The sequence below is a fragment of the Brachyistius frenatus genome, unplaced genomic scaffold (assembly GCF_029030835.1).
Source record: "Brachyistius frenatus isolate BFR_SWC_R1_liver_20210118 unplaced genomic scaffold, ASM2903083v1 Contig_25, whole genome shotgun sequence".
NCBI lineage: Eukaryota > Metazoa > Chordata > Actinopteri > Embiotocidae > Brachyistius > Brachyistius frenatus.
In genome coordinates, this window is record NW_027210624.1 from 4,296,247 (window position 1) to 4,310,724 (window position 14,478).

Below are 14,478 nucleotides of genomic sequence, written 5' to 3' on the forward strand. Positions count from 1 at the left end.
ATGATGATACGGAGGCAGGATATTTTACAGTTTAGCGAAACTCTGCACTGTCCAAGATTACTACATCAGTGCATTGAAACCCTGAACTCTACTAGAAATGTATTTTTTTTTCCTTGGGTTTCTAGACACGCCGGTAGGTGTCTTTGTGTCTTATAATGGACTTCCTCAGCAGGGGGTTTGCAAGCACTTCTCACATGCCTGCTTACATGCTTATTATCTCTGCTCAGCTTTTTCTCTGAGCTTTTTTGCTGAATAAACCCAGTTGTCGAAACAAAACCATAAAAACATTAATAGTGGACAGAGTGGACATGAAAACAAGTGTCTCCTCAGAGAATGCTTTGAAGATATTGATATTTAAATTTTGCAACTTGCTGATGTGTCCTTCGTTTCCTAATGAAATGACTTAGGTCCTGGAAATGTAGAAACATTCCCAGGACCTAAGTCATTTCATTATGTTTCTTTCAAATAGCTGTTACAAACAAAGTGTAAAGTCACATTTTAGACAAGTGTATTTGTACTGCAACTTTCCCCAACAATACAGTATGCTTCACATACAACAACAAAGGCATTAAAATAAGATACACAAGAAACACAAGACTATAATAAGTGAATAAAAACAGCACTGCAGTGCAATATATGAATAGATTGTTTCAAATTTAGTTTAATTAAAGGCAGCAGTGATCAGAAAAGTCTTCAGCCCTGATTTAAAAGTGCTATAAGGGTTTGGAACAGACCTCAAGTTTGCAGGAGTTTGTTGCTGATACTGTAAGTGGAGCAGAAATAATGAATGCTGTTTCTCCAGCTTCAGATTTTACTCTGGGGACCTAAGCAGTCCCGTCCCAGACCAACGGCAGCAGATCACAAATCTATTTTGACCCTATTAACCATTTTTTGCTTTATAAAGCAAGCATGGAATTATGAAGTAAACTCTTAAAATGTAAGAACGTGGTAACTGGACAGATCAGACCTGCTTTCTTAGATTGTAGCTGCAGGATTTTGCATCGGTCTGAAGTCAGACCAGTAAAGACAACATTACATTAGTCTATGACAGAAGTAGTTAAATTCTTATATAGCCTACTATGGTTGATTTTGTAATTGTTTGGATTTGATTCCATGACGACACCAAGCTTTTTAGCATGTTTTGTGTTTTTTAATGGGAAGGTGAGCACTAACTTTTGTCTATTTAATATGTTCTATATTTGATGTGCTTTTAAGATTCTGCTGTTTGTGCATATAGAATATCATTATTCGGAGTTTTATGGAACCCCAGATGAGTATTTTGAATTATGATTACAAATGACAAGGCATTAAAAAAAAAAAAAAAAAAAAAAAAACCTAAATGAATCACACCTGAAAACATAATTTTTTTTACTGTATGTGGTTACCTCTGTCCTATGGAGATGTCAGCATTTATGACTTCAGTGTTTGTGATATTCTGCCAGAGGTTGTTGAGGAATAGTGATTGTGGTAAAAAGCTGGTCGGTACTTGCATACTTCGAATATCTGCTTCAGTCGCCGATGACCGGGGTCGGGCTGTGTTCTGCGCATGCCCTCTGCAGTTCGTACGCAAATCTGCGTCCTGTGAACTCAGCGAGAGACAGAGCGAGTTATCAGGGATCCGTGGAGCAGCATGATACAACACCAGTGTTTTCTATGTCTTCTTGTCCACGATGCTCTTTAGGATTTCAATAAGATGCGCGTGTGTTTCCAGATAATTAGTTCCCTCCTCGCCGTAAACTTTTACTACCAGCCGCTGCAAGCTCAGGGTAAGTCTGTCTGTCTGAGTTTGAACTCTACAACTGTTTTATGTGTAATGTTTACTGAGCCTGCTTGCTTAGCTGAAAAAGGGCTGCAGAGGATATAGCTCAAGCTTAAAGCTATCTTTCTTTTAATGTCAGGACTACGGTGTTTATGTAATAACAGCTGGCCCCATCGATTTCGCTCCTATGTATTGTGGACGCCACGCCACACTTCATCCAAAAAAACGAACAATTTAATATTGCCTTGCGTATTAGTGAACTTAACAGACCGCACAGACCGTTTATCAAACGATATGTGGACTCATACACGCCCTCGGGTAAATTCGGGTGACTAACTAGTCCAAGAACCAGCTGTTTTTTTCCAATTAGATCTAAAGTTAACATTGCTAGCTACCGCCCACCACGCAGTGTCTGGGTGGAAAATATTGAGGCGTAACGGTTAAAAACAACTGTTGGGAAAGTTGGGATTGAACCATGTTTGGTGATTTTGCTTCGAGCCGAATCGAAAAGTGTATCTCCGTAATTCACAAAGCGTGTAACTTTCCCAGAGATGAAAGCGGCAGTAAACAACCTGTACTCGACCCTATTTATGAACGTCAACATGAGGCTTTATTCGGTCCTTGGACTCGACGAGCGTTTTCAAGGCAAACAAAAAAAAAACTTCGAAATTTTAAGAAAAAAATGGCAAATTTCTCAGAAACATTTTCCTTTGGTAGTATTGCACGAATATGTGGCTCCTGTAATAATAATGGTTAAAGTAGGTTTGTTGGGTTCTTTGCCTGAGAAATAGCCGGCATAAGAAGGAAACACAGCTGAACAAGTATTCCGCTAAAGGGACCGTTGCTGCGATGTCAATCGAAGGCCATTAACAATGCAACTCTATTAGCCTCTTGGCAAAATGCACATTATTTCTAAGAATAGTTCTTTAGGTTTGTTTATTGATCAGCACAATCTATTCTTTAATTTGGCACCCACGACTACCATCAAAACTTTAGTTTTATAAAATACTTCAAAGGTTTTCTGGATAGATTCCCATATAGGTATTTGTCCAGGACTCACATTTTTAAGGACCGCTATTTTAATTGAAACCATGCACTAAAATATGGATTGTATATGGCCCTATGTCGTGTCACCTGTCGGCTATGGCTTGTACATTTGTCTCAAGTCATGCTTCTTTACCAGCTTTCCTGGGGTGTGAAAGACTGGGAACTAGAAAAAAAACCTGCCTTCTGTTTTGCATGGTCACGGAAAGAAACCCATGTAAGCAAAATGTAAATTCATGAATAGTGTATTAGCTCTTCAGGGTGCTAATTAATTCTATGGGACTTGTTCAAACAGAAGGTCAAACACGTGTTGATGCTGTAGGACAACTGGCCTTGAATTTGCTGTTACTTGTTGACTGAGTCAACATGAAACTGACATTTTGTACTTTGTTGTTCAATTGTTTTGCCTTTTGGCCCAGGGTCTTCTCAAGAGGCTTTTACTTGCTGTCACTCTCCAATATCATTTGGTCCAGGGTGTATTCTAGCTTCCCTTATTGTGTGCTGTGTCTGGGGCTCCATGGGCAGGGTTATAAATGGGTCTAACATGCTGGTCTTTGATGTTCTGTACACATGGGTGCAGGATGTGGAATTGCTGTGGCTAAATATCACGTTGTACATTTTTTCTCCCGACACATCTGTCTGTAACATGAAAGAACCACAAGTCTTAGATCTCGTTTGGGGTGCACATTGTCTACCAGAAGCTTTTTCACAGTAATGGTGGTCAGATACAGAGTTGGCTTCTTCTCTAACTTACTTCCTCCACCGTGTGTAGAGATTCCATACATTTTTGTCCCCTGTCAAGTTTTGCAAAACTCTCCTTTGTTTCTTTCATGTTGAGATTTGGTTATGGAGGCTACGTGTGAAAGAATGCATCTGGAACCAATTTGACTCTACAAAGCTAAAGGGGAAGAGGAGGAGAAGGGAGGGAAGTGAACAGCAGTCATTTTCTTTCTATGACCACTGTGAGCAGACATGAGCCAGTCCCGCAAACCTAATTATAGTTATAGCGAACACAAGATGAAAGTGCAGCATATAGAGTTGAATTTCATGGTCATCTTTTGGGATAGCAATTGTTGAATTGACAATAAAATATATTGCTTTTCCAACCAACAGTCCAGTGCTATTGCTTCATTAGGCAAAAAAATAAGATAAAGTGAAGCACATCCACTGAAATTACAAAAGGAAAAATACACCCTGTCTAATTATATAGTGTTACAGTGTTTTATTCATGTATTTAAGGTTAAATGCAAAGCAATGTTAATGTAATAAAAAATTTCAAAATAGAATACAATGTATGTAAAAATAATAATTTATATTGTTATCAGAGCTGTTTTTTTTTTAATATTTTTTTTTAATATGAGGGAATAATTAGCTTTTTTATTCAGAAATTTGTGACTTTTATACTTCCACAATCTCACTTTGGTTAAGACTGTTGACCCGGCCGTGTTCCCTGGAGACTCTTAGTTCAAAGCGCTTTCCTATCAAAGGCAGCATCAGTGGTCTCGTCATAGTTGAGGCTTAAATGTTGGTAAACAGACAGTGACGGGAAGGCTTTCAGAGTGTAGATTTAGTTGTAGATACAAGGTGACCTCCAAAATTTTCGCTGTACTTCTTGGTGTCACAATAATATATTCTAAGCGTTTCCTTTTTTGTCACTTTGCATATATGATGGCAATTTTTTTTTACTTATTCTATGAAAGAGTAAAGACACAAACAAACATTGCCCTGCTTCATTCACACACAGCTGGTTGACATTTACGGCTCCTTGAATGAGTTGCAGCTCATTCATATCATTACTGTCAGCAAAACTGTGTTTACAAAATTCAGGAACTCTGCTTCGCTCCAAGGACTGTGTAATTTATTCTTAATCGCAAAATGTGGATCATAACAATACAAAGCGACATTCTGCTATCGCAGCTTCCATTTGCTGAGATTAACGCTGGTACCAGAAGGTTTCAAGCTGATGCGAAAAGCTATCATGTGCATTGAAATGATTCTGCTCATAAAAGGCTGTAGCCTACAGGCAGCATCAGAACCACACACAATTATTCTTTTTATGTCTAAACTAGCTAGTACCATTTTAACTACCAGTTCAGTGTAAAAAGCAAACACCCTGGTTGTATTACAAACAGGGAGTGAAATGCATTTCCCTACAGGAAACTAAATTAACTATTTAATTGTATTGAAACTTGGCTGAGTGTGTGACAACAATAACAGTGCAAACAGACACTGTATGCGATTAAAATGCAGACAAAGACATATTAAAGACTGAAAATGAAAAGTGTTCAATATGGAATTGAAACCACAGCTGGTAAATATGGTGTGAACACAGCTCGACTCACGTTCTTTTTATTTTATTTAGTGAGCCTTAAGAGAGTGCCCTTGTTCCAGTCAAGGAGAGGCAGTGTAAGCACGGCAGAATCAGGTTCTTTATCTGTTTAGTTCCAGCCACTGTACTTATACGGTTACTTGTTGCAATAAATAATAATATTATGTTTGTTTCCATCCACCTGTGTTCTGTTTTTTTAAATTGATAAATTCTGCTGAGTGGAAAATTTGAAAATTAAAACAAATAATATCGCAAACAAGTTTTCGCACTTGGATAAAAAGCAAAATTCAACCAAGTGTAATGGTAACACACTTAGCAAATAAACGATGATGTTCATGAAGCTCTACAAGAGAGGTGAAAAATAGCGGCAGGTAAAAATGCTAGATATCTTTATGGAGGGATGAGGAAGTTGTAACCTTCCTCACTAATGACATTTAACAAACCGTGAAAATCATGTTTTCTACATCTTTTTAGCTTCATGAGGTTTCACTGGAGCTCTTATAGTTATTGAAATCTCGTTGGGCCTTCATGTTCTGTATTGTATACCGGTGTAATTGATAAACAGCCACCTAATGACTCGTGAGAAACAAGAGAGAAAGATTTATGAGAAAGAGAACGGGAGAAAAAAGTAAACTGTATTCAGTAACTGCAAGTGAAATGCCTGTTCAGAATAACGTGATTGGGAATATGATTAGTTGGCTTGTGGTATTGGTGTGCAACTTCCTTAAGAACAGCTTGCTGCGGATGTTAGTGAAGACATTTTGAGAGCAAATTTCTTGTACTTCAATTAAAAAAATCAAGTTTGTAAGTAAAAATGTACAAAGTGAGAAAATAATATTATTTAGGTTGCAAACAAATTCTCCCTTAAAGTAACGTTGGTTTGAGTCTCAGATTTTAGAATTTTACTCGTGTCAGAAACTCTTTAGGTTGCAAATCAGACCTCTTTAGTTGCGAGTCACAAATGTTTGTTTGCAAATCAAAAACTTTTGGTTGCAAGTTGAGTAGGACATAATAGGCGGGACGTCATGGAGGAGACAAGTTTCTATTGGTGGGTTTGACTTGGATCCACAGCCTGGACACACACCTTGCTCTCTCTGTGGACACCCAACAGGATAGGGCTGTGTGTTGAGGGACATGAAGGTCAGTGGACATTATATTGCCCTTTGCTATTGACATGCTTTTAATTGTGCCAATACAGCTTTTACTTTGATAATAAAAATTTGTCTCACACCATAGCGACACGTTATAGGAGGTCTCATGTCATGTTTGTTGTTGTTTTAACAACATGCACATATACTTTGTTTTTGGTGCTGTCATGTGTTCACCTGAGGAGATGGCAGAAAAAAAGACGCATCACACAGACCGTGGACGAAAGCTAATGGAATAGTCGGCTCCAGCATGGGGGCTTGTTGGGGCTGGAGCCCCTCCAAAAAATATATATACGTAAAGATTACAGAACAACTTATATTTTACCTGCTACAGAAAAGCATATTTAAGAATCATGTATCAAAAACATTCTGCTGGTGTTTCAATAAAGGATTTCTTCATTGATATTTAACATTTTGACAAAAATATTTTAATTTTTACTGCAAATGTATGTCGGTTTCAAATATCAGTTATCCCTCCATAGGTTACCAATAATTGCTATTGTATCAGCCCTGAAAAAAACCATCGGTCGACCCCTAGTTGCAACCTATTGGTGGAAATATGAACAGCATACCATGGTGTATCCTGCTCAAGGGATCGGCATGTCGATGACATTGACAATGCTAAATATAACCAAAGGGAAAGTTGTGCTGCCACACTTTAATGCGTTTGAATAAAAAACAGCAATATAATGTCAGCTGACCTCCATGTAGCTCAACACAGTCCTCTTTTGTCGGAGGGAGCAAGGTGTGTCTTTACATTTTTTTTTTTTTAATTACAATTATAACTCCTGAAAATGATGTGGCACTACAGAACAGACGGTCAATGACTTTAAAACACAAAGGCTACCGTCAAAATAAGAGCTTTAGATGCTGTTTACTCAGTATAGGCTTACTGTATGCACAGACACAAAATGCAGTCCCTTACAAGTTGAAGTCTATAAAACTAATTGAATGTACAGTACTCCTCATTTTAACGAGAAGACCCAATTTCCCACAATGCCTGTCACTTCCGTTTTTTTTCTTCTTTTTCCGGTTTCTCCAGTTTGTTTTGCTGATAAGGGGAGGCAGCAGAGCCTTGCTGATTGTAAATGAGGAGTTATTTTTTATTAATAAAACGAGTTTGGTTTGGAATGACTACTTTATGGAGTAATACTTTGACTAAAGCTTCTGATGAGGATCTGTTTTGCAGAAAAATAGCAGAAATGTTGCAAAATTGTATGCTCCCGAAAATTTTCGTTAATTATTGCGATCGCAAGATCACGATTTCCTGGAGGGACTTTGTTTGTTTGTGTTGTCCCCCTGGAGTAGTTGTTGAGAAACAAATGGTTTCAGTGAAAACAAGTGTCAGTGAAAATTCTTAATCTTTTTACTTTTTCAATTTTAAAATGGAGCAGATAGAGAGGCAAAGACATTGTTATTTCCTGCCTAGCCTTCGTTCCAGTGGCTTTAGTAACTAAATTCAATATTCACTCAGCATTTCTTTCATTTAGATCTCTGAAAAATGAATCATGTTCCTGAGGTTTACAGTCCATATTCAAAGACAAATCAGCTCCATTTGCTTGCCACTTGCTAATAGGAACTAGGAAAAAAAAAACAAAAAAAAAATCACAATTTTAACAAAGTGCAAAGAACTTTGTGAGTGCAAGGAACTACAGCTCTATTTAAATTATAAATACCACGCTCTGTAAAAAATTTCAACTTTTTAACTGTAATCTTTGCTCAGTGTTCACTCCTGTCTGTCCACCAATTTTTCTTGGTTGCGTACTTGCATCTTCTGTCAAACGGTGACATTTAGCCTGCAAACATGGAGGGCTTATGTGAAATGGTGTCGCTTAAAGGCCACTAAACAATTTTTTTTTTAAGAAACTAAAATCCCAAACCTGTGAAGTGAGACACTAACAAATTGTTGTGTTCCAAGGGTGGATTTTTTGTTGTTTATTTGTGTACTTGTAAATGTCTTTGGGATTTTCTCTTTAGCTCTCCAACATCTGGGTGTTTTTTGACAGCTGACATTCACCGAGAAAGCTCTGGAGTGGTAAATAATTATCTTTTTAAATATGCATCAATAAGCACCTGGAATGTTTGGGGTGATATCCCTTCAGAATGTCATGTTTTGATTTTTTGATTTTGATTTGACTTGGCTTTATTGGATGTGCTTTTGTGTCGTTCGCTTAAGTTAGTGAGTGAGTAATGTATGGACGAAGTATTCAACCTTTGTTAAAAAAAAAATTGTTATTGGAATATGAAATCCAAAATTTCCCCCACCAATTGCCTTCTTTAAACATAAACTCTGGATGTGTGTGTCTAGTGGCATAATGGATGATCAATATCTACAGTTGCATATCTCTTTCTCTGTTTTTGTTTCTTATCTCTCTTGAAAGTGTCAACTATCTGAAATACCCTCTGGTATGCTGCAGGAGTTGCACAATCTGCCTTTTTGTTCCATTACTTTATTAGAGAGAAAACACAAGTTATTGAAAATGCACAAAAATTCACCCAATATTCACACTCATGAAATGACTGAATTTGGATCAGTCAGCTAATTCTTGCACTTAACCTGGTTTCGGTCAAATTCAGGATGTGATTTTGACATGGAGCATGATAAAGTTTCATTCATGTAATGATCTGAGAAGTGTGTGTTATGCAATACAAGCCATAGGTTAACTTATAAAGGAAATGTGCACAATGGACCTCTAGCAGTATTTAAGGATTCTGATATTAATTACAAACATGTCTTCCTCCTCCGTAGCACCCCTCAAGTGGGTGACGACCTGGGCACTTTAGTTTATACAGCTGAATGAATGTGGTAGAAACATTGGGCCTCATTCATTTAAGAAGAAATTTCTTGTTTGTCAATGTTTTTGTATTTGGAATTTTTTTTATTAGGTAAGAAGGTGTCTATACACATTCAAGAGCACTCTTAAATGAAATGTATGTGCCAGCTAATTGTTTCATGTGTTTTCCTCATTTCAACGCCAGTATAATATTTGGGTATTTCCTGTACAATGAATTTTTTTTATAATTCACAATTTTAATAATTATTTTCATTACTTTATGAACCACCGTGGTTTTGAATAAACCAATCAAAGACATATCAGTGTATTTTTACTTTTCATATAAATTTTTTGAAGTGATTCAGGGATTATAACCAGGCTTGTCTGTCAGTGTTTGGGCCATTCGCTCCTGGATGTCCAGGACCATGTGAGGTCAGACTTGGTGCATTTGAGCAGGAACTGTAGCTACAGGAGGGTACAGTGTGCGAGCTGCTGGTTATTTTTACATAGTTTGTTTTGTACCATTCTCCTGATACAGTGTTCACTCAACGAGCAATCCAATCACATACATCTTGTTTTTTTTTTTTAATTTCTTCTTCAGAACTGATGTAGCTGTTCTACATCTTAATATCAGAACACAGGTGCGAACAAATCCGGGGTTTGAGAACACGTTGTGAATCTGACGTATAATTTTTCTTAGGACATTTCTTAAGAACAAATTTAAGAAAAATCTTCAGAAGATATTGGTAAATGAGGCCCATTGCTTTTCCCATGAGGCGCTCTATTCGCCATGTCCCCAATTTTTCCTCTCTCGCTCTCCATTCTCTCTCCCTTCTTCTCTCTCCATGTGGCCATATGTGCTTCATTATGTCATTTCCCATTACACACACAGGATACAGCATCAGGTCTGCATTCTCCTTTGATTCTGCTAATTGAATATGAAATGAGGGGGCAGGACTTACTTCGCCATCTGGAGGTGTGTGTGTGTGTGTGTGTGTGTGTGTGTGTGTGTGTGTGTGTGTGTGTGTGTGTGTGTGTGTGTGTGTGTGTGTGTGTGTGTGTGTGTGTGTGTGTGTGTGTGTGTGTGTGTGTGTGTGTGAGAGACATCTGCTTCTACTCTAATCGGATTCAGGTACTCCTGAGGTTTCATGGACATGAGACTCGTGTATGACTGTATGTGATATAGTAACACACCTGGTCAGCATATGGCTGGAATGGTCACTTCTGCTTCTTACATAACAATGACACACACACACACACACACACACACACACACACACACACACACACACACACACACACACACACACACACACACACACACACACACACACACACACACACACACACACACACACACGTTTTTACTGTCGATCTACAGTTGAATCTTTGTGAAGACACTACTTGACATGATGCATTTTCTAGCCACTTACCCAAACATTAACCATCACAACTAAGTAACTAACCCTAACTTAAATCTAATTCCATCCTCAGTTCTCCTCAGCTCCATATGGCAAATGCAAATTAATCAATGTGCAGGAAGTGACCTTTGAACTCCATTCATTAAACTTTTCCCCAGACAGTCTGCTGTGGCTCTAAGGAATGCAGCAGGGAGGGATGTTGCTTACAGAAGGCTTCTCTACTCTGTGTATGTGGCTGTGTAGTCCTATGCACTGAGGGGGCAGCAGTTATTAAAAAACAACAACAATGCATTGTAACTACGCGAAACTCCACTGTCATCTGTCTGGTTTTTATTAATACTTTTTATGGGTTCTTCTTAGAACATTTAGATTTTAAATATGATAAAATATTGTTTTTATAGCAGCGACAGAGAAATCACTATAAACTCAAGAATATCTCACTTATATTCCTGACATTAAAATACTTTGTGTAGTTTAGACAATGAAGAACAGATATCAGTCATTTCTTTCAGTGTATGGTCACTCCTCTGTCCTGCCCCTGGTGCAGGTCCGGAGGAGGAGCTGGTTTGGGAGGGATGCAGGTTGCAGTCTAAAAAAGCAGCAACGATTTTAGGTGCATCAATGCAACCAGAGTTTGTCTAGAGCCCAGTAATATTATTTTGTAAGAACAGACAAATCAACACAGAAGCATCTTGTTACACAAATATAAAAAAATAAATCAATCAAATTTTCTTTGCAACAGTGCCAAAGTTAAACAAAATGTTAGTCATCATGACTAAACAAATAGAGATGAAATTAAGTTTTCAGTTTTATAAAATCAGGTATAAATCCTAACAGTTGCACAATTTAGATACATATAATAATTTCACTTTTTAGGAATCTGCATGCATTATTCACTCAAGCATAGAGGCTTTTGCCAAAGATGTGTGTATGTGTGTGTGTGTGTGTGTGGGGGGGGGGGGGTTGATATTTAATTACCTAACTTTACCAATATCAGTTTTGTAAAGCCAGGCGCATCACTGCAACCACTGCTGTCTAACTGTGCTTGTCAAGGGATACAGACAGCTATGGGTTGGACTGCTAGCTAGATTAGCTATGAACAACTTTGCAATACATATATATATATATATGTTGTGCAATACTAAATCTCTCAATTGCCCCCTTAAGCCTTAGACATACTCACAAAATAACAACCAACCAATAGCGTGTTGCTCTAGTTTTTTTTATTTTTTTAACCATTAATCTTGTCTTCTTAGGACTGAAGATGCTGTGCACTGTTTCCACTACTGTATTGGCAGTCGCCCCCTCCTGAAATAAATGAAAAGATACAAACATACTTGTAGAACTGCAGTTATGTCCAGTAATTATTATACATTTACTTACTTCTTGTTCAACCATTTCATTTCAATTCACTATGAGAGTTGCGCATGTATTTTTAAGTCACTGAGTGTTGCACTAATTTCTCCGTTTATCTGCTCCGCTGAGTGTCTGTTTCATGGAGGGTGGGGCTGTGACTTGTTCACAAAGGCATGCAGCAGTGCAGAAAGTGGACACAGGTGAACGTTACTCCAGTAGATGAACTACACTCGTTAGGTGTCGACCCATCCCGCTCCGGCCAAGGCTGTCAGCCTAGGGGGAACACTGCCGTTGTGCCAGTCTTCATGTGTAATTGGCTGCACTGTCAGTATAAGACCAGTATAAGACCTCATCAATAATAAGATATTGTGGAGTAAAAATGTGCGGTTTTTGTAGAGGAGGAGGAAGCAGTATCGTTTTGTTTGTAGATGAACTCACAAGTCTGGGAACAGCAAATGGCGCTGTAAATATGTTGTGGAATGTTAATGATAAGGTTCTCAGTATTAAGTTTTCGAAATCCATCAGGCATTAAGTCAGAGCGGCTGTTAAGCAGACATTTTTTATTAAATTGTTAATGGTGTGACAAAGTTACAAAGTAATGTAAACTGATTCTGGAGTTTTGGAGATGTTGGTAAATAGGCTTATTATTTGGAATATGTAAAATCTGAAAATGTTTAGCAATAGGCATTTGTCAAAAAACAGTTCTGCGTAACAGTTAGGATCACACCCAGGATGCTTTCCATGTGTGATAAGGAAGTAGATAAGGTTTATGTGGGAGAGTATGTGCATTTCTTCTTATATTCTTATAAAGCACTGAATTATTTTCTCTCTAAAAAGGAAGATATTAAAAAGCCTGTGGTTTCAAATGAAGGTCTTTTTCTTTCTTGCCATAAACTGAACTGAATTGTTTTATTATTAGTTTTATGTGATGTGGGCTGATCTAAGTCTACTTGCCAGCATTTGTACTATTCAACAAAATAATTAAAAAAATGGACAGAAGCTGTACCGTTTTAATTAGAATGTGCAGCACTGTGACCTGCATGGAGCAGGAGGAAGGTATAAACTGAATGAGTATTGTTACAAATTTTGTTGCTTGATCAAAATCAGCACCCGAGTTATACATACTTTTGAGAGCAGTGGTACGGGTGAATCAGAAACAGAAACTTCCGCACAGAACGCACAACAAAGTTTGCAACAAATTATTGTGGAACAGAATTGTGAAAGAAGTAGTGACGCAAAATCCTGTGAGTAGGGGGTGTTGGAGAGTGATGATTGTGTTTTCAAATGCACTGTGAGCAGATGCATTGTCATTTTGGAGCTTAAGTGCCATCGCGCCACAGTTCAGGTCACTTGCACTGGATGTTTTTGTTGTTTGGTAAAATGACAATAAACTTGATTTGAATTTGAATTTTTGTCTGACCCTCTGGGACAAATTCATAAGGGACTCCCCCTGCTAATACTAAAGACAACCCACCTGGTTGCCTGACCTGATCTCCCTTTTTCATTTTTGGACAGTGGAGTTCTGCCTATTGGAAATGCAAATGTCATATTTAAAAAAAATCCTTTCCAGGCTCATTGCTTCATTGCCAATAACTTCTTAAAGCATTTTAAGGGTCTTTGTTGCCAATTTCCAGAGTTTGACACAAAATTTAATGTGCACCCTTTGGTCATGTCCACAGAGAAATTCCTGTGTGCATGGACCAGTGCTCACAAAAAAGTGCGTAATTGCTTTTGATTAAGCAATTAAATTTGTAAAAATGACTCGTTAAGATTATACCTTCCCCCTGCTCTGGGCACATCTCAGTGTTACTTACCATTCATGTGCAGCAGGAGTAATCTCTATCATTGGAGAATTCAGTAGGCCTGATAATTATTTTATTGAATAACTGATTGATTTAATCTGATTGACAAACAATATGTGAATTGTTAGAAAACACAATAAAAATAAAAAAAAATTAAAATTTCCAAAGCCTTTTTTTTTTTTTTTTTAATCTACAACCCCTAAACTGTTGAGGTTACTGTCATAGCTTGTACCAGAATGTTTTTCATTAGCACTTTCACAAATTACTTAATTTAATAAGCTGTTATTAAAATTGTTGCCAATTAATTTCATCAAGTTAATCAAGCCGAAGCTCTGGTTAGAGTGAATGACTTTAAAATGACTTACAGCTGGCTTATATACTTTACATCTGTCCAGAGTTCCAAATGAACTCTGAAACACATAAAACTATTCTTGCATACCCTGATATGAGGGGCACGGTGTTGAGCATGTAGTCAAGCATTGAGCTTTTAAGTGTCATATTGGCAGATGGTCTTTTCAGGCCAATACCGACATTTGATTTTTAATCCAATTCCAAAAATTTGCCAATATTATCGTGCATCCCTATTTTTACATTTTAGGTAATGCCATCCACACCTTATATCCAATGCTGGGACCACTAGGGTGGTTAAGCTGTGAGGTCTGAATCTGAACTTATTGTCTGCAGACGTTGCTAAAGATTGCGTAAAGTTTTCAAACGCAGAATGTTTTCCATTCCCAATTTCAGTGATTATTTTCCACTCGACAGAAACCACAGCAATGTTTTCCTTCATAGAGCAAACATTTCTCTCAGCCCACAATTGAATGATGCTCCTGCATCTAGTTTGA

The 14,478-nt window shown here is 37.7% G+C and overlaps 1 protein-coding gene across 1 annotated transcript in view; it reads left to right on the forward strand.

Annotated features, from left to right (window-relative positions):
* Window positions 1-1,629: 1,629 nt before the first annotated feature.
* Window positions 1,630-14,478, forward strand: part of reck (reversion-inducing-cysteine-rich protein with kazal motifs) — a 93,250-nt gene continuing 80,401 nt past the window's right edge. Inside the window, exon 1 of the mRNA XM_069698105.1 lies at window positions 1,630-1,766. Coding sequence (XP_069554206.1) covers window positions 1,694-1,766 — 73 coding nt within the window. The 5' untranslated portion in view covers window positions 1,630-1,693. The remainder of the gene's footprint in view (window positions 1,767-14,478) is intronic.